Genomic DNA, 22846 nt, shown 5'->3' with positions numbered 1-22846 from the left:
ATTTGAATAATTCAAGCAACATACAAATCTTCAGCAAAATAATTGCAAACTTCAGTTTAATAATACCAAGATTTACGACATCGATTTTTGTTTCAACTACATTCAGCTTATATTATCCGACTTTTGCACTCTATACAAAACTTACTTATATGAGCAAACATATTTCACGTAACTACTTTTTTCACATTTTTCGGATACCTATTATTTCTAGACATGGTCACAATACGGTTCCACTTACAGTCTCCATACACCAGATGAAGCATTGTACGTCTACGAATGCGTGGAGATAGAATTGGGACTCTTCTTTACGAACACTGATGAAAAGTACAGTTGTCCCATACACCTGCGTTATGATAAAGGAAACAAATCCAGGTAAATAGTAAGAATTCTTTCTAGATAAACTGCATTGTGATTGGTTTCATATTTTTCTTTGTAGATATTTCTGTTCACATAATGCTGGAATCCACATGGTTAGTCTACCGATGGTCTCTCAATTAGAAGACTACATCAACACACCAGAAGGTAGGAAAAATAAACACCCCTTACTTCTGTCTAGTTAGAATCTTATAATTACGAAAGATCAAAATATTTCATACTTTCATTTGTTGAAAATGAATTACAAATTTGATATGTAAAAATATCTCCCAAATTCAGATATGATATATATTCTTGAAAAATAACTTTGAAGCTAACTCTACTATTACCGATCACTCTGTCGATCTTACCTTACAATAGATACTCAATTTACGAATAGGACAAATTTTATTTTTCTTATCAATTTTTTTTTTTAAAGTTCAATGAAAATCGCACTACAATTTTGTTCTATTCAAATTAAAAGCTCTTTCTGGGGGTAAATTTTTTCAGAAAACGATGACACCCGATTACCATTATTATCGAACCAGTCCAGTTCACAGTATTTAATTTGTCGGAGAACCAAGCACACGGGAACAAATGAAGCCACGCCAATCTTAGGTTTTGGACTTCTTCAAGAACCATGTGTCCTAATTGCTCTATTACACACTGGCGACGTCGTCACTCGGTCTGTTATTGATCTTCACTATTTTGCAAAAATCGAACTTCCAGAGCCCATAGTTAGTGAAGAAAAGAAAGTGAGTAGCCTTCTTAGAATTAATTCACTCTCTTCGTTACCTTAAATAGTATCACGTATTATTTTAAATAATGTTATTTCACTGCTTTCGGTATACAAATTTAAATAATAAGCGTCTCACTATATTATATTAATCAATGTTTAAATTACACATATATATTTAAGGTCAACAAAGAAGCATTTGATGTGTATATAAAAAGGTTGCTCAAACGTGAAACTTCGCAGCCAATCATTAAATTTGGATCAAAATCAATGTCACCTCAAGAATGTTTGCAGGTATCCCATCTTTCAAACGTATAACAATGACCAAAAGAAACATTTTGGTATTAGAATTCAGTATTCTCTACATGTTTAGATAAAAAACTTTAATGTTAGGCTTTACACTTTTTGTTAATATCCCTGATCTCTCTAAGAAACTCCGTTTTATATTATGGAAATTACAGAATATGATTACATTTATGTACTTAAATCATTGTTCATATTTACTTTTAATTACATTAATTTATGTGCATAAAAATAACAGAAATGCCTTTTTTATTAGCTTTTGTATCATGCAACCGACATATTCCGCAAAGAACATTTCGTCAGGCACGATACCGTAAGGGAGGAAATCGGTAAAAAGGTACGCGCATTGAAAGTGATGAAGATGCATTTACTTAAAGAGCTGGATACTCTAATAGAAACGAAGAAAGAATTAAAGCAGACTGCTGAACGTTTAGCTGAACGTTATGAGGATATCAAAGATGAACAAGAGAAACTAGCACAGAGGTAAAAAAGACATCACAATACATGTATATGAAAAGTAACACATTTAGCGGCATTTATTTTCTTTCCTATCAGTAATTAAAGTTATTTTTAAACGAAAGTATCACAAAAAATCATTATCATTTATTTATAGAGCAAAAGAAGTGTTACGGCTAGTAAACTACAAAGAACCTTCCATGACTCCTATTGAAAGAGCAGAAGCCGAGGAATTAAGGAAAATGGAGATAAAAATAGAAGAAATGAAAATTAGGCTGTTAGAGCTTAAAAAGAGATCGACTCAACAAACTAAGCTTGCAGAAACCATCGAAAACAATGAGAGGAAACAAGAAATCGTTTTCAAAGGTGATCAAGAAAATACCATCAGAAATAGCCTCGGACAAATGTATGTACTCCTACCGCTATTTTATAAAAGTATATGCAGTCAGTCTTTAACAATGTTTTCATACTGTTCTGCTTTTTACAGGTCAAGAGATATAAAAGCATTAATCACAGAAGTTAAAAGGCTTGAAGAGGAAGTGAGTATTTAGTTAATGACTGTTAAAGTATTGTTAATATTACTTCTAAGTGATTGTAATTTTGTATTTTACTTCAAAGCATAGGATTTGCTTACAATAAAAAATGATTTTATTTGCAAAATAATTTATTACACTAGCTACACTCATATCCATGTTCAACCACATTGCTCACTCAAAGAATACTTACAATATTTTCTTATCTTTAGTGACTTTTATAATCATTAATGTACAAATCATACAAAACATACATTCTTCAATTCCAATGAAAATTACATTTGTGAGGAGATTATTAAACAACAATAAGAATGATTTTCTGATTACTTTAGTTACAAAAGAAATTTGTAAAATTTTTACAAAAATAAGAGAAGCATCCTAATAAATTACAAAAGGATTCTTGTATAACGATCATTACATAACGTAAAGAAATTGAGTTATTGCTTTCGAACATGATTTGACTAATAATTTTGGTTTAAACAAAAACAAGACCCAACACTTGTGTAGTACTTGTGTTTTACGGTAATACAGTCCTGTTGTAAGAGTGGGTTTAGACTTGAGCACAATCACGAATGATGCAAGCCGAGATTGATGACATGAATAGAGATGCAAATGTGGACACTAATCCAAGACGTAGCAAACTGTCGCGGGTTGTTCACCGCACGATTTCGTATGGCCTTGGGTTGATCCATGAACTGTCAGTGCATCTCACCTAAAGAAAAATTAACTGCCACTTTACGCTTTCTTACGCCTGGTGATTTCTTTACCGATTTCAGGATATCACAGCAACTGATATCGACAATAATTCCTGAAGTGCACCAAGCTCCCAATGGCCACGAACGACTGAAGCTCTGTCGAACAGTTGCCTTGCCTTGTCTCGTATATGTATTCGTGCGGAGACTCCATAACCAGGTACAGACTAGAGCACTAACACGATTGAAACGAATCGAGGCTGAGCCGAATGTCTCGGCTCGCCTTACTCGCGTTTACGCTCAAGTCTGTACTCGGCCTAACATGATGCTCAAGGCACAAAAATATAATGAGAAACATCATTGGAATCTTCCATAACCTTCGACTGTAATAATTTTATTTCAAGTCTTAATTTCTCTTTTTCCATTTCCTGCTTTCGTATCTCATTTGAGTAACAATTTATCTGTAACTTTAACTTGTCCTTTTTCAGTTTCAACATTTCAGTCTCATGATACAATTTTCCCTTTTCTGCGCGCAGCACTGCCAACTGTTCCTGAAGCAACTGATGACTAGCCTCATCCGATAATATAACTTCGGGTGCGTCGATATCGGCTTTTGTAGTTGTTGCAGATTTTGAACCATTTGCTTCACTCTCTGGTCCACTATCAGGTTCTAACTCCGCATTTGTAGCTTCTTTCATAATCCAAATTCTGGAGTCTGCAGATTCATGAAAAGCATTTGGTGACTTGACAGGTTGTTGAGATTGTGGTGTAAGAGACCTATTCTGTTGCTTAGGTGAAGATGTTCCTTTTATTTTTTCAATCTCGGTAGTAGGCGTGATTGTTTCGATATCTAAGACTAATATAAATTTGCATGATAAATAACAATATAATACAGTAAATAAAAATATATTCTCATAAAATTAATAGAACAAAATTACCTCTTGCATTAGGTGATTGACTACTGTCCACTGTATGGGACAAATGATTATTGCAATAAGTATTGAATTCCCTTTCATCCACGAAAACAGAACCGTCAGCATTCACAATGGATTCAACAATTACAGATGGATCTCCGTCTTGCATTACTAATTCTCCTACAATTTCACCGTTCGCTGCTATTATATCACCATCGTTATTTGTTCTCAAAAGTTCGCCACCTGTTGTATCAATTTCGTCTACTACTTCTTCTTGCGCTAATTGACCACTATAAGAGTCGTCGCCATCGTTCCCTTCGCTCACTTCTAATTCAGCTGGTAATCTCTAATAAAACATAATTCATTTAAATATACTACAAAATTATACAGCGTGAAAGTGAATATCTTACATCTTGACCCCAGGGAGATTCTTGCTCTTTCTTCATTCTCTTTATTGTTTGAGCAATTTCATCTTCAGACTCTGAATATGTCTTCTTGTCATCTCTGCCTTGCATCTTCTCAATATCATGTATTTTTTTAAACAACTGATATGCTCTCTCTGGTGTTATATTCCGCTTTTGTTTATTGGCTGCTGCTATGTTAAATAAATCTTTGGACCTAAGTATCTTATTTGTTCTTAATCGTACATACTCTTTCAATCTCTTGCGATCAATGTGTAATTGCATAAGATCTTGTACTTCCTGCTTAATTTCACCACATAGTTTTCTTTCTTGTGGAAGATTCTTAAATAGTTCCTAGCAGAAATTTAAAAATGGAATTAAGTTGAACATTAAACTTTTGGTGTTGCTTTGGATTATTTACCTCTGAAATTTCATGATTATGTTCATTATTAACACTAGTTACTTCTAACTTTGTACCATCTTTTGATGCTCTTAGCATAATATGAGCAGGACAATTTGTTCTTATTGATCTAAACAAAACAGTAACAGATATGAAATGATATATTCTGAAATAAATTTTATTATATAAATTTTACTATATAAATTTATTTAAGATATAACTCTGTAACAATCTAATGACAACAATACATAATCTTATGAACTAACTGAGACTGTCTCCTGCCGGCTCCACGTGGTAAGAATTTTTGACCACCATAAATACAAGCATATTTGACAGAATAATATTTCAATCTCTCACTAATTGGACGAGCAGTTTTCATATGAGCCCCGCTAACTGTCCTGCTGTCTCTTCGCCAGTAATGGACTAAACTATGCTTTGAAAATTTCTCCAATTTATGTTCTAATTCTTCATAACTGTCAAACATTTCTCCCAAATGGAAAGATACATCTTCATCCTCCACTGTATTAACGTCCATTATAAAAGTAATGGCTAACAGTCTATTTTGTAATTAAATACATATTACTCATTAATTAAATATTGCATGAAACATCAATAAAAATTGTAATATACATAAAATTACTTTTGCATCATGTTACATGACATTAACATTACAAAAGTAGAAAATATGCAGCAGTTCTAAAATGTTTTTATACATTTTATTAAAATATTTCTAATGCTATCTAATTTTAACTGTAATAGAGGCGACTCGTAATAATTGAATTACGAAGTCAGAACTATTTATTATTCCAATTCGCAATTAAAATGACGTGATGTTAAAAAATATTCCTATAAAATGTATGAAAACTAAATATATTGCAAGTGGAATGTTAATGTCAATAATAGTAATGTTTATAGTATATGTATAATGTGCAATAATACATTTAAAAAAAGACGAAAGGTTATGTCAGGATAAATTAAATAATATCGTTGCAACTACTGTCAGCATTTTTCTTTAATTTTCCATCAATTTTCTACTTGTTGAGGAAGTTTCTAAATAGCAATTAAATTTAAGAATCAAGCATTGTTCTCATCGGCTAATATTTCGAGGTTAGTTTTCGATTTGATTGGCGTGGTAGAAGCCAAAGGCGAAGAAACCGTGAATACAGCCAGATAGAATAATTCAGAGACGGGACGAAGTCGGGCGGGATTTTCTGTTCTCTATTAATTTCCAGTGTTTGCGACAGTAACTTACATTCTGTCATATTTTTTGTGGCATTCCTCCTTTTCATCGATGTTTTATTATACCCAATTGTCACAAAAACACGTACTGCGATTTTGCGCCATTTCTGAAAGAGGACAAATGACTGAACGGTGGAACTATTTTAATTTATCTTGTATGCAAAAGCTTTTATACTTCGAACACTTTAATTGAAACAGGAACTATTTAACTCTCTTTTTGCACTGATGATTTCATAATTTCAGATCTTGAATGACGACTCTGTCTATATATGTGTGTGTGTGTGTGTGTGTGCATGTGTGTGTATAGTATATATAAATATATATACATATATATATCATGTATATCATGAATCAGTAAATCATGAATCTACAATAGAATACATAAATTAAAAACATAATAACCTATCTTTCATCTTTACCATAAGTTGAAGATAAAAACAGTAAATCAGTGTCGTAAATAAAATGATATATATTTTTTACGCAATAATTAATTTTATATCAAATTCATTTATATGGGGGTATAAATATATTTGCAACAAATGTGTGAAAAATTATTAAAATCCTTAATTTTATGAATAAGTTTTTGTTTGCATTACAAAATATTTCTATGAATCGTAACATACAATTACCAGGATAACCAATCACTATCATCTTCTGTATCGATAGGAGGAATGGGTGGTGGTTCATCTCGTAGTAATACTGGTGATATCTGTTAACAATGGAAATTTAAAATTATAATATTTAAAATATATGTCAGCTACATAAATATAGAAAGCAAATATTACATTAATATTTTCAGCTTGTTTTGGCAATTGGCCCGCAGTATTATTTGAATCAGAAGTTGACTCTGCAGTGATAGCTTTTGGAGCATTGATTTCTGCAGTTTTAAGAGACTCTGACTCCATTTTTTTACTGCTTTCTCCACTGGTATTATGAAGAACTTGTAAAGTGATATTCTAAAAATGATTAATATCATTGTAGTATTCATCATTACAAAAAATTGATTTGCTAAAATTTTACCTTTATTGTACTTGCTATTGTAGATTTAATATAACTAGTAGGGTAAGACTCATTTACAAACTTATCCATTAGAATATGATAAGTTTTGTTCATTATGTGTTTGATTTCTCTGTTTCTATGATCATCCTAAAAACAATAATATTAACAGTAATATGTACAACAAAATTGAAGATATGTAAATAGATCATAAAATTATTTTTTTTACCATTTTGGAAGGTAAAGTATTACATTTTTCACGAAGATCAGAGAGTCTGTTTTCCAATGTCAGTTTTTGTTCCTCATGTTTACTATTAAGGTTCTTAGCTTCTTCTAAATCTTGTTTTGTTGTAAGGAGTACACTATTTACATCTGTTAAAGATACTTTTAATTCTTGAATATTTTTACGTAGGTTTTCGTTTTCTTCTGTTAAAGATTTATTTTGAGCTTCAAGGTTTTTCATATCCTCCAAAGTAGCACTTAATGCTTCTACAAATTAATGAAATTAGTATACTAAATATAGAGTGAGACACATAATTTGAACTGCTTTAATAACTGTATAAATAGTGATTTTGGAGAAAAAAAAAGAAGAAATACATAATGTACTATTCAATTTTTTTATTACTTGTGCTTTTCAAGATCTCAAGATTACCTTTAATTTTTGAAATAGACATCAGATTTATTATCATAATCAAAGTTATAAGTAATATTAAAACAACTTTAATTATGTTAAAAAAAAAACTAGGTATTAGCAAGATTAGTTAGGAATTAATATTGAAGAAGAATGTGACTGATTAATCCTCGGACAGCATACCTTAAGCGGAGATTCGTATAAGGTGGTCTCAAACTCCGAGGACTAGCAGTGAATTAAAATTAACCTGGAAAATTTGAAAAATCCAAATAATAAAAATAATTGAAGAGTGCATTATATAACCCTCTTTAAAGTATGTAACATTAACTTGATTCAATTTTTGCTAAGATCATTGTTCGCAAATGTATTGAACTAATTTCAATTATATGTCCCATCCTATACAATTAATGAGCCATATATGAAAATTCGTATTACTTTTCGCTTCTTGGCATTCCTTCTTCATTGTGCTTATTATGCTTTTCATTTGATTCTCTGGAGAATCATCAGTAATTTTATTGTCAGTACTTGTCTGAGGTTGACTATCCTTTTCTCCACTCTGAGATATATTCATAGATAGTAACATTTTCAAAGCCGCATCCAAAGCTGTCTTATCTTTTATAGGAGATGTAGCATTTTGAAGTTCAAGAACATGAAACTGTATATGATACATAATGGCATCTTTGTAAACAACGTATGATTTCTTCTGTATGTAACTACCTTATCAAGCAATTTCTGCACATTGTCAGCTATCTTAGACATTCCCATTCTGAGCTCTGCATTTGTCATTCTACTTTCCGACAAAAACATATTTAATCCAGGATCTATTATTGATGATATTGTAGGAGTTACACTTTGTGGTTGTAATGAATACACTTGACCGTCCAGTGTGACAAAGTTTGGCTACAATAAATGCAATTATGAATACATTAACTATAATTAAGTAACTAAGTTTGTGTACCTGCATTTGTGTAGGAGACCATTGAGAAGCAAATATAGGTGCAGGAACAAAGGATTTACAAGTGGTATTTGTTACAGGTACATTGCTTTTTGGTTTCAATATTTTGTTCGTATTTCTTGACGTTTCATCCACAGATTCTTGTGAAGAATGTTTGTTTTGAAGTCCTCCTTCCAGTGGTTCTATCTGAGGTATACAATACAACTACATTATAATCTCTAGCAATGGCTAACTAGCAATGTATATATAACATTACAATGTGTATAATAGAATTGTTAGTAACAAACCAAAATAGTCAACAAATGCAATGATTTACAGATATCCTTCATTATCCAGTTAAATATAATTTTGAAGATTTTTCTATCTGATTTTTGAAGTTATATAATATACTTGTATATTTCTTTTGGTAGATTTAATAATATTTTCTATGTAATTACATTTTTACTTACCTTTTTATGATGAGGTGACTTATGAGGTAAATCATCCTGAAAATAAATATAGTTCATAAATTACTTATATTATTTCATATAAGTCAAGACAAGTTTTGAGTACCTCTGTATCTTCAGAGTCGGTTGTAGTAGGAATTCTTGGTAGCATAGATTGGCCCATTTTTGCCATTCGCGATATAATAGAAGCTTTACCGCTTGCAGTTTTATGAGAATAACTGGTTTCTTCAGGTGCTTGTATGTCTATTATTTCTATGTCCAATACAATATCCGTTTCTTTAGGAAATCCAGGACCTAAACTAATCTAAAGAATAATTATATTCATGGCTTTTACACTTATTTGATATGTTTAAGTTATCAATTAAAATTATATAAGACGTGCAAGATATGTAAATTATTCAATTTGAACCTGTTTACTAGGAGGCAAGAATAAAATTCTTTTCAATCCTTTACTGCTTCCTATAAGTGTTTTCTCCCAATTGTCGTCAGTAGATATTTCCACTACCATTGTTTGCAATGTTGCAAAATTGCATTTAAACGGCTGTGTTATTTCTGAAGCAATAAAATATTTAATAGATACATTATTTCCTTCTTTTGCTACTGTGTCTTTATTGATTGGTGACAAATCTTGATAAAGCACATTTTCTAGTTTTTTGTCTTTCGAAAAATATCTAGCCAATCCTATTTCTTTTGCAAACTCTACACAAACGTCATTATTTTCAAACAAAATTGACCAATTATCTTTATTGCTGTCATAATAACTTGAATAATTGTTTGCTTGCACTATGTATAAAAAATCATAGGTCACAGTAACAGTTGAAACATGTTCTTGTTTGCTTTTGTACAAAATAATCTGATATACTCTTGTTCCAATATTTCCTGTAAGTGCCATACCCAGTTTGCCGACTGGTACATATGTTCCATTTTGCCTACAAATAATTTATTAGTCAATCTTTATGTAGAAACACGAGTATTCAAACTAATAAAGTTATGAGATTCACAATTTAAATGCGTGCACTGCTTTAGCTATTATGACTTCTGTTTTACTTGAAACTGTTTGGCTCACATTACGAGGACTACTTGGTTTCTTGGAAACTTGTTTTGATAAAGAATGACTATCAGGAGGTTTTACTTGTAATCCAAAAATAGCAGCCAAGTTGGACCTAAAAATACTTACACATTACTTTGCATTGCATTACATAATTCATTAAATACTACAATAAAATTAAAATCATAAAAACAGTTGAAGAAAATACAGTGGTGTAAAGAAAGAGCTTAAGGTATAACCTTGTATGATGTTACATAACTTTTTTGCTTAAAAATAATTGTTGGTATAAGCACACGATACAATATATATTATACATATAATACATTTAAAGTCAAAATTTATTTAAAAAAGTAAAACAGACGCACCCTCCCGATGGTAAAAAATCCGGTTCATCGTCGTCTCGAAAAATTTTATCTAGATTCGGTAATTGATTTCCCGAATTCATATTTATAAGTAAAATATTTTAAGTGAAAGTGATTTATTAACATAAAAAGCCGGTGAAAATCTCAACTTAAGCTACCTGCACATAACATCACTGACATTTTGTCAGATTCTGTCACTTGATAGATACTTACACTAGACTAGATATTATCTAGATAAAAAAAGTATCTAAATAATCTTTTACTTGACATTGGAGATTCTGATCTAAATGTAATCAACCTCTTTTTTAAACACCCTCTCTTTCTAATATAGTTCAAAGAAGAAATTAATAACACAGAAATATTAGATTTTCAGCTCTTTGAATATTTAATTAAATGTTTTATACAGTGCTTGATACTAGAATTTTTGAATAATCCCTCGTATTTGCCTCGTTTGGTTACAAGTATAATATATTAATTATTCTTGCAACAGATGTTCAACATAAATAAAAATAAGTGTACAATCCTTAGTATAATTTATTACGCCTATTTATAACTATACATTGTTGATACGTTTAATGTGCTGGTTCAAAGGTGTAATGCACTCCTTTCCCTGGCCATTGTTTCTCTGTCTGAAATAAAATACACAACATTAAAATGATGAATTTCACATATTCTTCATATTATAAATTAAAAATGAATAATTACTTTCAATATTACAGTGTGCTTGAACGAAGTAAGAAAGAAATAAGAACCAACAAAAAATATTACAAAGATTGCAGCACATTTGTATCCATTAAGAAATTGTCTGACACCATAATCATAGCGATCCTCCCCCATCATGTCAAATTGATAATGTATCTATAACATAGAATGTACTATGAGTATTTAATCAAACATTTAATAATATTATAATCTTACAGGTTCTCCATAATTTCTTCTTATAGCAGGCATATCCCAAGGGTAATAGGGATCTCGTGCTTCTACACTTATCCATGGCAAATCTGGATAATCTCCAGCACCAGTTTCATCATGTGGAAGAGGTTTATATTCATCTGGATGCATACCATACTTTTCCGCAGCAGCACGTCTCTCTTCTTCTGTTGTTGGATAAGGACCGGGCATCATCTTCCTTATTTCAAGAGCTATAGGAAATAACAAAAGTTGTAATTAATTTATTCAAGACAATGCATCGAACAACTTAAACATTGTTTTCGAACAATTCTTACATAATAGAATCTAACCTATTACAGAAAATAATACTAGTCATTTTTATACTGATATATGATACTCACGTTTCATTTCTTGTAAGAATAAATCATACTCTGATGCATATCCTCTGTTAAGGCAAATGATCGGTCCATTCTTTGATAATAATTTTCTTGTTAGACTTCCAATATTTTTCAGGACAGCCATTTTTACAAAGCGCATCTATAGCGCGTTCGAATCAGTTCGAATCAATGACAACGTGTGGAATACAGGAAGAATCGATGTCAGTGACTGATTCTTCTTAGTGTAATCTAGAAATATAGAAACTTTTGTATATTAATAATCATGCAAATTGTAAGCAATATTCATTATTATACATATTTCTTTTCCATTTTGTATCATTGAATTTAACTATAAATTAAGGGAGTTAAAACATAGACGTAGGACACAGTTTTAAGACGACGGCCATGTTAACATTTCGCACGGTAGAACTAGGGACAACGGGACAAGAGGAAAATGGCCGGTAGCGTGTATTCATCGATGCTGTTAAGTTTAGTGTAATTTTCGATCAATTTTTGTTCGAATACATGGCTACAAGGAAATTTGCTTTGAAAATAGAGTGAATATTGAATCGGTAAGTAATAATACATCATTTTCAAATATGAATCAAAATTTTGAACCTTCATATTTGCCTAAAAGCCAGAATGAGTTGTCAGATTTTTCGTCCTAAGCGACTACCCTTTAACAAACACTGTGTAGCATGCTTTTAAAAAAAAATTATACTATGTAAAGGATGGATTCATGAGCAGTTCTATGATTTAAGTACGTGTAACCATGAGTTCCCCTATACATATTAACAGGATGTATACTATATGTATTGCTGTAATATTTATATAAGCATTATTTACTATGTTTTGCTATTATCGGTTGTGAGTTTACTTCCAATAATAATAGTCTAAATTAGTTGTACAAACAAATGATAAATTAAACCTTTTATAATTGTAATTATAGAATGTGTTAAAGTATTGGAAAACTATTTGTCATTTTACAATGTGATACATATACAAATATACAGGTTATTTCCAAATGTGGGACATTTATGGAGGATAGGTTCTAAGACAAAAAGCAATGGAAAAAGTTATGTGTACACATGCTCAGAAATGTATAGTTCTTTAGTTATGTTATATTTAATATTACCTGAAACGTTAGTCAATTAATTGTCTTCACAGTGTGCTATCCTATTTAGGGTCATACTAAGCCCAAAAATATTCCAGCCCCATGAATGAGTGGCTCACAGCCATGGATTTTAAAGAAAGTGTTGTACCATACACAATATGAAACAACTTATAACTAAAAAACTGAATGTTTCCAGCATATGTGCACACGAACGTTTTTTATTGGCTATGTATGTAGAACCTATCCTCCAAAAATGTCCCACATATTTGGAAATACCCTGTATTTAGATAAAGAAACATAATATCTTTTTGTTATTGAAAGTACTTTTCATAGAATAAATGGTATTAGTTTCTAATCTGTATCTATTTCAGAAGGGAACTTTTATATATATAGAAGTTCTAACATAACAGGATGGCAAGCCCTTCACCACAATCATCTCCAATGCCTCCACCACAAGCTCCAAGTCCTATGGGACCTCCTCAACAGGCACCATCGCCATCTAACCCACAAGGTAGTCCAATGGGTCCACCTCAGCATCATCCTCATAGTCCTACACAAGCATATCAAGGTGGTCCACCAATTCCACCTGGTGGCCCACCTATGTCTCAACCACCTCAACAGCCTCCGCCACAGCAGCAGAATTATCCATCGCATTCGCAACAAGTGCAGCCAAACATGGGTCCGCAGGTAATTAAAATTTGAAAAATATTATTTTTATTAATATGCATACAAGGCTCGGGTTATTTTAATATTAAATTAGTAAAACAATACTCCAGTAAAAGCAATCTGATGAGGTAAAGTAAGAATTTAAAATTTAGTTATAAAAATATTTTTCATAAACATAAATGTTTAAGATTTCTGTTACTTTTTGACAAACACATTTTGGTCTGCTTTTGTCTGTCAAGCTTATACAACCTTTTTTTATATTATATAACTATACTATAAACATAAATTTGCATAGTCTCTATTCTGTTTAAAGCTAATTGGTAAGAAATGAGACTTCTTTATTACTAGTTAGGTTTATTTGTGTATTATACAAAATAAGCTTTATAAAATGTTTTCATGTACTTTATTCCTTTGTGGACATATTGTATAAGTGTCAGTCTTAATAAGAGGTTTTAGGAGTATGTTATAGTGAAATGGCATATATTTAAACATTGCATTATAAAAATTATGAACTTTATTTTATATCTACATATCTATTTATAAAAGAAGAAATTTTGTATAACTTAATCTTAAAGATATGTACATCTGTACTTTGTGGTATTTGCAAAACAATCATTTATATGCAGTTCTAGTTTATACAGACATATGTTATGATAGCATATTGTAATTTCTAAAATAAATATAACAAACTTCATTATAATACATAAAGTTTACAAAAGTACAAATTAATTTTGAAGCAAAGCTTTTCATTTGATACATTTTATATGAAACTGATATATTTCATCAAAAATATACTTTAGGATGTACATTATCTGATTAAAGAATCAATGTTGATAACAGGTACAGTTTGTGTGACAAATGTATCTTGACTTGTCTCAAAAAGTGTATAAATATCAGGAATTAATTTGAAACGAATTATGCATCTATATCTATTTTAAAAATATTTCACATATCTGGACAGGTTCTTGCAGAGATCTCTTCTCAAAGGATTAACAATATTATACGAATTGAGAATATTTATCTTAAATTTCTATCAACTGCTTTTAAATCTGCACTTTTGAAAAGATCAACTAGCTGATCGGCAATTTGATGATTACAGGCTGCTATAACTCTTGGTGTTATTAAATCTAATTCTCCACCTAAAATTATACAATTTTATTATACAAAGCTATAATTAGTTTATGTAAAATGTGATGTTTAGGGTATACATACCAGCTGTATCTATTACTATTCCTCCTGCTTCTTCTATTATCAGTTTTCCAGCAGCAACATCCCAAGCTTCTATACTTTCAACATGATAAGCTTCTATAGCACCCATTGCAACGTAACACAATGTAAGCGCTGCAGTACCCAATGATCTTATCCTACACACAAAATATTATTTTTAGTAATTATCATTTTTTCATTATTTGGTCATTATGCATAAAATAAACAAATGAATTCAAAGTAGAAACAGAAGATTACCCATGAGTCCCTTGAATTAATGCGTGCATTCTACTATATATAGTGACTAGATAATTTGAATCTTTGGCAATCCAAGGTTCCATAGCAATCAATGTTTGAGACAGGTCTGAAAAAGATTTTAATTATACACCTTAATATACATAATAAGAAATGACATATTGGAAAAATTTATGACGAAATTAGTATTCTTTATTTAATACATTTTTCAATTTACCTGTTATATCTGATGTCTTTATAGGACGTCCATTTAAAAATGCTCCTTTACGCCTTTTTGCAGAAAAAAATTGTTTCATTATAGGATTATACACCATTCCAATTTCTATCTTTTTATTTATGAGTAGTGCTAAAGAAATACAAGTGTGTGGGAATCTATGAACAAAATTTGTTGTTCCATCTATAGGATCTATGATCCATGTAGGATCATCAGTTAACTTTGGTAAACAATTCACTTCTGCAGTTGCTTCTTCACCAATAAATCTGCAAATTAATATTTCTTAATTCCTTCATTCAATTTCCTGATTTTTTCTTTTCTATGTTACATATACATACTTGTGGTGTGGATACATTTCTGATAACTGTTTCTGTAAATCATCCTCTATCTTACGATCATATTCTGTGACAAGATCCCAATCAATTCCTTTGCTTTTTACATTTTTATTCAAATTAATAGCATTTTCTATTATCTGAAACATAACAATGCACATTAATTTTGAAAATACAAATATGATAAGCCTTTTGATGAATTACATTGAATGATATAAATGTTTTTTAGATTACTCCAGATAACAATTTTTTGGAACAGGTATTGCTTAAATTGTAGAGAAGTTTTGTAGTTAAAATGTATCTAATTTATTTTGATTAAGTTTAATAAAACATTTATTTATGCAGAAAATATTTTATATTTAAACTTCATTTTTAATTTTAACATAAGATCATAGTAATGCTATTTCAAGATATTAGGTATTGTAAGTTATAACTTCTTCAAATTATTGATTTTGATTTTACATATTTTATTAGAATACTACTCAATAATATTAAGAAAATAAAATAAAAATCTTATAAGTGCTTCATATTATTACTTCCTTTATTCCATTTTAAGTATATGAGCATTCTTTTGTTTAAACTTTTATAAATATTAATCAAATTTTTTTATGTATTGAATTTTAAATCTAATACAAAGAAATTTTTCTTGTACATGTCTCTTTACAGTTGTGTGAAACCAAAGCTAATCTTAAAATGTTTAAAATCGAAATCATGCTTTGGAAAATTTCACTATTTCTTAAGATAAAGAAACCATCTTGTAAAGCACACAGCAACAATAGCCTTGAAAAAACAACTAATTTCTATATTTAAAGTTTATTTCAAATAAAATATGCACTCGTACTTTTCCCGCGCTTAAGACCAGTTCTTCAGCAACGTTGTAGTACTCTTCGAGATTATGCGATTCGATCATCCTTTCCTCCTAGGATTTGCACTGTTATAGTTAGATAACTCAATTAAAGATAACTCCGTTTCGCGCGCGTCAATTCGAGATTTCTTACAGACTGAACTGACACTGCAACGATGCATTAGCTAGCCTATATACCGATCAGAATGGAAGAAAGAAAAGAGCGGGGCAAACGAGAAATAGGTGGGGTAAAAATCCGTAGTGTTTGATTTAACGAATGCATGTATCGTTGCTTCTAATATCGCAGTCGTGTGACGCAAGCAATTTCTTCAGATGGAGTATCAGAGTCTTGATGGGGCTTCACAGAATTTCCCAATATTTTCCATCTCACGTCACTAATACTGCGTGAATTTCAAAACAAATTTTCTCGATTTGTCATATGTTCGCGTACTTTTGTCTTAAGGTTTCCATTTTTTAGTATTTTAACTTTATCAAGAAACTAACACTTAATTTGATAAGAAAATAAGATGAACAATTGTATCGATTTTGCTTTTCTAAGTTGACGAAATATTTTATATTTTAATCTTTGAGTTTTAATATCGATATAAATTCGAGATAAGATGGGTTTTTTGGAATGTGTTATAAGGTGAGCGAGGCTTGAAGTATTTTAATTTCTATGAATTGCAATCTACAGATATTCTGTTTGAATTGCAATCTATGGCAGATTTTGCTTTTTGCCTAGAATTTTTAAAGTAATGATATATAAATTCTATTTATTATTTTTTCAAAATCTGTCTGTTATGATTTTATGGTTTCTTAATTTTGTATTAGGTATATTATATTTAGAGGTAGAAATAAGGTTTTTTGATAGAAATTAAGTACTTTATTTAACTTCAATATCATTATTACAATAACAATTGCTTATTTAGTACTTTGATCTACTCTTTGATCAGCCTCACGAATAAGTCCAACAATTTCCTTTGCAATTTTTTCATTACATGCGGCAACTGCCCGCGGTTTCATTATGTCGATCGTTTCCCCTACAATTTAAAAGAGATTAATATAAATATGAGATAACGGAAACCTGAAGGGAGGTTTTATATACAAAATAATCTACCTGTTTCTCGATCGAGAACGACACCACCAGCTTCAGAAATTATTAGTGACGCTGCAGCGATGTCCCATGTTGAGATTCCTGGCCCCTCAATGTAATAGGCTTCTATGATTCCTAATGCAACGTAGCACAAAGATAATGCTGCTACGCCAAGTGTACGTATACTAGCAAGAAAAAGAGCATGAAGAACTTGTACTAGAATATGAATAAATTAAAAAGAGAATAAAATGAATATCCGATCAGAATCACTTATTTAAGTGATGTTACTTAAATAATTACGGTTTGAAAAACCAAGTTGAGTCCTTTTTCAGTTTAAGCGGTCTTAAAGCAGTCACCCATTGACTAGAAATTCGAAATGCAGTGCTGGCGTAAATATGATAAATTAGCTAACGAAAGAATCATCTTGACAAGAAAAGCATATACTCTTCCAAACTTTACATTTTGAAGAAATTGAAATATAATAATGTACAGAATATTCGAAAGCTAGAGTACAAATAAAAAAAGAATTACACATTAAGGAATAAGTCCAAAATATAGTATAAAACGTTTTGATACTTTATATGTCACTCTGAAAGAGTAACATCGAATTTTAACTGTATACGCCTGGACTACACTACAGTTTTGAACATTTGAGGGTTACATAGAGAAAAGAAAGCTTCTACTTTTGTATTTCTACACGTTTACATTTTACAGTAAATAGGGCCAATAATTGTGGAGTTCTAGGAAAAGAAAAAAAAATAGTTTACAAAAAGCTTACCCTTGAGTCCTCTGAATAATTGCTCGCAATCTCTCGACAGTCTTTTCCCTCAAGTAATCTATCTTCATGAAGTTAGTTTCCAGGCAGATTAAAGATTTCGACAGGTCTATCGGACATGAAAACCCTCTCTCACACGTTTGTCTTTCAAGTTTTCTAATCTCTTCTTACATTCGAAAAAGAATGTTAAACTACGTCATCTTACCTTGAATTTCAGATACTCTGATGGGCTTTTCGTTCAGAAACGCTCCGCGTCCCTTTCTCGCAGTGAATAGTTGTTCGAGAACAGGATTATAAACAATACCAATCACCATTTCCTTTTTAATCGCCAGACCGATGACGATGCAAATTTGTGGAAATCCGTGGATAAAGTTTGTGGTACCGTCGATAGGGTCTATGATCCATGTGGGATCATCCGTTAATTCTGGAAGCTCCTTCCCAGTCGACTCTTCGGCTATGAATCTAGCAATATTTTTTGGAATAATGTTTCTTTTTTTGTTGTACGAAGATTCTTGTTTTACACTTATGAGAAGTTTGAATTCTTATTGATTTCTGGTTTAATAACACTCTCATGGAAAATTATCGTTGGAGAAAAGGTATTTACCTATGACTTGGAAACTTCGCTTTCAGTTTGCCGATGATGACATCCTCTATTTGACGATCGTATTCCGTTACTAAGTCCCAGTTGCCTAGTTTCTCATCAACTTTCTTTAAACCGTTGATGGCCTTTTTGAGAATCTTTGGTGGGAAATCATATAATAAATTTACTAGTTATCCCGTGACTTAGGTACTTAATAAAGGAAAAGTTCTTGTGAATGTACAAGCAGTTTTTTGTACTATGAGTTGCTTTCGTCAAAAGTCTCGGAAATTTTGTTGTGATAAGAGTTACAAACAGATATATAAATTAAAATCTCCTTGAAAGAAAGGAGATTTTGTTACTTAAAAATTTGCCTTTCTTCAGATTATGTGACCTTCAGAAACCGCAGTCTCATTATCTGTTCATTTCTTAAAGAATTACTGTGAATTATGCAAAATGGAATATTTAACGAGTTTTTTTTAAATATTCATCGCATTAAATGAAGGGAGGTTTGGGGATATCCAACGAAATTTCGTGCTCTTGCAACTTAAAAGTTATTAGATACGTGGTTACACCTTCTAAACGTAACCTGGGGAAACCTGGATGACAGAAACCTACGCAAACGACGACTACGTCACTACGATTCATAGTGTTTTCCCGTACTGTCAGTGAATCCTGTTTCTTCCATTCCTCATTCTTTTATATCTTCAGCAGCTAATAATAGAATTCTAAATTTTTCTGACATTACGATGTTGAAATTATCGATAGTTAAGTATTTCTTGAAAAAGTAATTGAGCTTTCTGGATGATATTAAATATAGGTATTTTATATTAATCTGTGATTGGATTTTCATCAAATTCTCAATTTATTATAGCACAAAATTACTTAAAATGTCAAATTTTTATTGAAAAATGATCTCGATTATGAACATTTCTTTTTTCCATAATAAAGGTGTATTGTTATTTTAATTGTCTGAATGACATTTTTAAAACATTATTTGGAAGTGAATTCAAAAGAATGGATAATTTAATATTACCAAATACGCCGTAAATAGTAAGGATTATATAAATAATCGTTAATTGTGTTTTGTACGTCACTCAAGAGTAATCGCCTGAAAATCTAGAAGTTCTTCAGTTCTTATTGAAGAAATTCATTAGTTTCTGGTTGATGATATAATTAGATGTTTTGACACTAAACGTTTTTCTTATCTACTAGTAGGGATTCATTCTTTTATCTAGATGTAACAGTTGTTCAGCATTTTAGGAATAAAGTTTTTTTTATGCAAACAAGCTTAAATTATGGAAAGCTTGAGCACATACTTTTTATCTTTTTTTCTGATAAATGACTTAAGGGATATAAACACTTTTTAAATTCAATTGAAACTGGTATTTGTAAAATCAAAAATTCTTTTGAAGAAAAGTGATCCAATGTTAAATGTAAAACATAATATGGAAATGAAGAATTTCATACTTGTGAATGTAAACTTTTTAATATAAATGTTACTTATTTACTTATGTAAGTAATATCTAAACTTATATTCATAGTGTAAAACATTTTTTAATTATCATTTTTTTTTTATTTCTTTCTAACTCTAATTAAATTGCTTTAAGTAATAGTGTTTGTAGAAGTGAAATAAAATAGACATTTTTACATCAGACACGTATTATAAACATTGCCTCGCAAAGTATGCATATTTCACGTTCCAAAAATTCCCCACTTGTTACTGGTTTTATCAAGTCAAAATAAATTATATCAAAAAGGAATATTGTTTAAATATTATATTTAGTGTGTTATTGGTATTAAGCATTAGTTTATTTTGTGATATTATTAAATACTTCCTTACATAATTAAAAATGTTTCACTCACTGTGCAATATATCAGTATACTTTTTTAGTTAGTTGTAAAGTGATAAATGAATATTTTATAAACTATCAAAAGTGAAGTATGTTTTTAAACAAAATTTCTTTCGTTACTACAAATAATTTATGATTAAGCACTTATTACACGAATTATTTCTACTGGCAAACTATGACAGGCTGTTACACTTTTTTGAACTGTTTATTAGTGAACACAAAAAGTCTCAGTACTATTATCTAGTAATATTATTCAGATTTTCATCAAATTGAATGAAAACAAATTTACATTTTCACAATGTTTCCTCGTGAATAAGTAGAAAAACCACAGGAGATGTTCTTCGACTCTGTTTGTACTGCATACTTAATTCTTACAATATTTTAATTTATATCCATTCTTTAAATAACCAAGAAAGTTAGATTTCATCAAATTAATGAAAATCGATGTTTCATCTCAGTTTATGAAGTTAACAGTATAATAATTTGAAACTATCTTGTGCAGAAGTAGTCTACATATGTAGTTGCTTACTTGTGCCGCATCATGGGTCAGTCTGATGGCAAAATCATAATAGACGTCTTCAGCGTAGCGTGCCATGTCCTCAGAGTCTTCTGATAAACGACCAACGCGAGATCCTCGACGCGGAAACGCATCAACGGTTACTGCGTTCAACAAACCAGCACCGTATACTTTTTATTCGAATTGGCTTGAAATCATGTAAGAATGACTCAAGGTTGGCTCAATCCATCGATATTTGCTTTCTCCAACGCTACACGCAAATGTTTTCGGTTGCACTTTTCGGCTCGTCTGTTTTGCCTAGATGGGATGAAGTCTCTTTCACTCATCTGTGATATTATGCTTCGATACCACAAGGTCGGTACACGATCATATGATTTGACGTCGCGATTAATTTAGCAAACAGACGAATCTTGGTGAAGACATGGGACAGGTATAATTTATTCGAGATAAAGAGGTCTGACTGATAGAGCTGTTATTCCCCTTGTTTCTCAACCGATCCTTGAGTAATGTATTATGTTTCGAAATTATTAGAATGCGGGTTTGATAACACGGTTTTGGAATCGAATGTATAGATAAGTAGACACTAAAATAGAAGGTATGTGTAGGAAGATTCTGATTGCATGCTTTTATTGCTTCGTTTTCATTTTTATTTTACATTAATTCTGTGTTGACTCTGTGTAATTAATGTTCGGCTCTAAGGAGAATTAAAGCATCGAAAATTCAATTTATGGGTTTGGTATTAGGTCTATGTCCTTGTTAATAAATGTTATAAACTGATCAACATTGTCGCAATTAGAGAACCGAGACAGAGACAATTCATCGTTCATTTCTACTTCCTCAAGTTGTCGTAGATAAGACATTCTAGGATTCCAATCTTTTTCATGTGAAATTTTGCTTCTTGAGTTGCAATTTTTCATGAATTTTCTTGATACGAATCTATGAACATAGTGTATAATTATTTACTGACGTTCATATGTCAATCTTCGGATGTGTTGCAATATTTTTATCAAATTTATTCTTAATATTAACACAGCAGTTTTTCAATTTATTAGCATCTACATAAAATTTATTACCATTCTACATAAAAAGAAAAGGAAATAACTTAACTTCAAAACATACATAAGTTTTCTATACTATTATAATTGTAAAAAGTCATCTGATTATGAAGTCAAATGAAGTCTATTGAGTGGAATTCGACCTTAATCAACTAAGTTACTAAATTGCTAAAATACATTGTACCAAAGTACATGAAATTATTCTTCAGTAATTTTCTATAAATATTGTTAGCTCATGTATAGTAGTTCTAATGCAAAAAATATATTTTAATGTTTCTTATTTATTTATTCTACCATAGTACCTTATTCGCTTTAGTAGCCTCAAATAGTTCTCATTAGTATTATTCGCAACAGGTGTTAATTTATTATGTCCATTGCTAACACAGCAGTAAAGTATTAATACATTCATTTATTCGAAATTGACATTATTTCACGAGAATGGTGTCTTTTAACATTTTAGATTACATCTTCACTTTTATTAATGTATGATATATAAGACCATAAGTCTTTGTCGCAGAATATTTCACAAAAATTACTCTTACCATAATAGTATTTTCCTAAATATCGTTTCTTCGCAATAAGACTATTATGAAAGCATCAAGATCATTATC

General features: G+C 30.7%; 7 protein-coding genes across 14 annotated transcripts in view; 2 read left to right on the top strand and 5 right to left on the bottom strand.

Moving 5' to 3' along the window:
• Mbo (nuclear pore complex protein Nup88) overlaps positions 1–2526 on the top strand; it is an 83967-nt gene extending 81441 nt beyond the window's left edge. Inside the window, exons 7-13 of the mRNA XM_076389651.1 lie at positions 212–372; positions 437–522; positions 865–1109; positions 1274–1384; positions 1650–1876; positions 2007–2255; positions 2337–2526. Coding sequence (XP_076245766.1) covers positions 212–372; positions 437–522; positions 865–1109; positions 1274–1384; positions 1650–1876; positions 2007–2255; positions 2337–2400 — 1143 coding nt within the window. The 3' untranslated portion in view covers positions 2401–2526. The remainder of the gene's footprint in view (positions 1–211; positions 373–436; positions 523–864; positions 1110–1273; positions 1385–1649; positions 1877–2006; positions 2256–2336) is intronic.
• Positions 2527–2616: 90 nt separating this feature from the next.
• LOC143186167 (uncharacterized) lies at positions 2617–6254 on the bottom strand. 4 transcript variants are annotated; one of them, XM_076389654.1, is made up of 6 exons: positions 6042–6254; positions 5056–5346; positions 4811–4955; positions 4399–4743; positions 4013–4334; positions 2617–3930 (listed from the first exon to the last, which is right to left on the bottom strand). In XM_076389654.1, exons 2-6 carry the CDS (start codon positions 5322–5324, stop codon positions 3404–3406), a joined length of 1608 nt encoding a protein of 535 aa, XP_076245769.1. In that variant the 5' UTR covers positions 5325–5346; positions 6042–6254; the 3' UTR covers positions 2617–3403. The 4 variants fall into 4 exon arrangements, with proteins under 4 accessions (XP_076245769.1, XP_076245770.1, XP_076245768.1 ...); XM_076389655.1 differs by having other exon boundaries at positions 4811–4919; positions 5056–5308; XM_076389653.1 differs by lacking the exon at positions 6042–6254 and adding an exon at positions 5729–5868.
• LOC143186165 (FK506-binding protein 15) lies at positions 5784–10837 on the bottom strand. 3 transcript variants are annotated; one of them, XM_076389649.1, is made up of 13 exons: positions 10470–10837; positions 10058–10219; positions 9466–9985; positions 9163–9360; positions 9060–9095; positions 8614–8796; positions 8373–8555; positions 8091–8310; positions 7254–7513; positions 7049–7174; positions 6814–6984; positions 6658–6737; positions 5784–6135 (listed from the first exon to the last, which is right to left on the bottom strand). In XM_076389649.1, coding segments are annotated over exons 1-13 (2220 nt in total). In that variant the 5' UTR covers positions 10550–10837; the 3' UTR covers positions 5784–6134. The 3 variants fall into 3 exon arrangements, with proteins under 3 accessions (XP_076245764.1, XP_076245765.1, XP_076245763.1); XM_076389650.1 differs by lacking the exon at positions 5784–6135 and having other exon boundaries at positions 6532–6737; positions 9466–9608; positions 9951–9985; XM_076389648.1 differs by lacking the exon at positions 5784–6135 and having other exon boundaries at positions 6532–6737.
• Positions 10838–10982: 145 nt separating this feature from the next.
• On the bottom strand, positions 10983–11894 carry Nd-ashi (NADH:ubiquinone oxidoreductase subunit ASHI). Its single transcript, XM_076389657.1, has 4 exons — positions 11759–11894; positions 11385–11608; positions 11172–11324; positions 10983–11095 (listed from the first exon to the last, which is right to left on the bottom strand). Exons 1-4 carry the CDS (start codon positions 11892–11894, stop codon positions 11039–11041), a joined length of 570 nt encoding a protein of 189 aa, XP_076245772.1. The 3' UTR covers positions 10983–11038.
• An 82-nt stretch (positions 11895–11976) lies between these two features.
• Positions 11977–22846, top strand: part of Brm (ATP-dependent helicase brm) — a 32722-nt gene continuing 21852 nt past the window's right edge. For all 3 annotated transcript variants that reach the window (XM_076389646.1, XM_076389645.1, XM_076389644.1), the window contains exons 1-3: positions 11977–12026; positions 12111–12306; positions 13220–13535. In XM_076389646.1, the coding sequence (XP_076245761.1) occupies positions 13260–13535 (276 nt within the window). In that variant the 5' untranslated portion in view covers positions 11977–12026; positions 12111–12306; positions 13220–13259. The remainder of the gene's footprint in view (positions 12027–12110; positions 12307–13219; positions 13536–22846) is intronic.
• On the bottom strand, positions 14123–16504 carry LOC143185533 (uncharacterized). The gene is made up of 6 exons (XM_076388618.1): positions 16363–16504; positions 15528–15661; positions 15193–15455; positions 14979–15084; positions 14727–14878; positions 14123–14653 (listed from the first exon to the last, which is right to left on the bottom strand). Exons 1-6 carry the CDS (start codon positions 16429–16431, stop codon positions 14532–14534), a joined length of 846 nt encoding a protein of 281 aa, XP_076244733.1. The 5' UTR covers positions 16432–16504; the 3' UTR covers positions 14123–14531.
• On the bottom strand, positions 17287–21258 carry LOC143185534 (uncharacterized). The gene is made up of 6 exons (XM_076388619.1): positions 21193–21258; positions 18838–18971; positions 18439–18695; positions 18237–18342; positions 17483–17643; positions 17287–17405 (listed from the first exon to the last, which is right to left on the bottom strand). The coding sequence occupies exons 1-6, from the start codon at positions 21256–21258 to the stop codon at positions 17287–17289; spliced, it is 843 nt and encodes a 280-aa protein (XP_076244734.1).

This window comes from Calliopsis andreniformis, chromosome 12 (assembly GCF_051401765.1).
Source record: "Calliopsis andreniformis isolate RMS-2024a chromosome 12, iyCalAndr_principal, whole genome shotgun sequence".
Lineage (NCBI taxonomy): Eukaryota > Metazoa > Arthropoda > Insecta > Hymenoptera > Andrenidae > Calliopsis > Calliopsis andreniformis.
The sequence above is the reverse complement of the archived record's forward strand: the minus strand, read 5'-3'. Positions and strand labels throughout refer to the sequence as shown.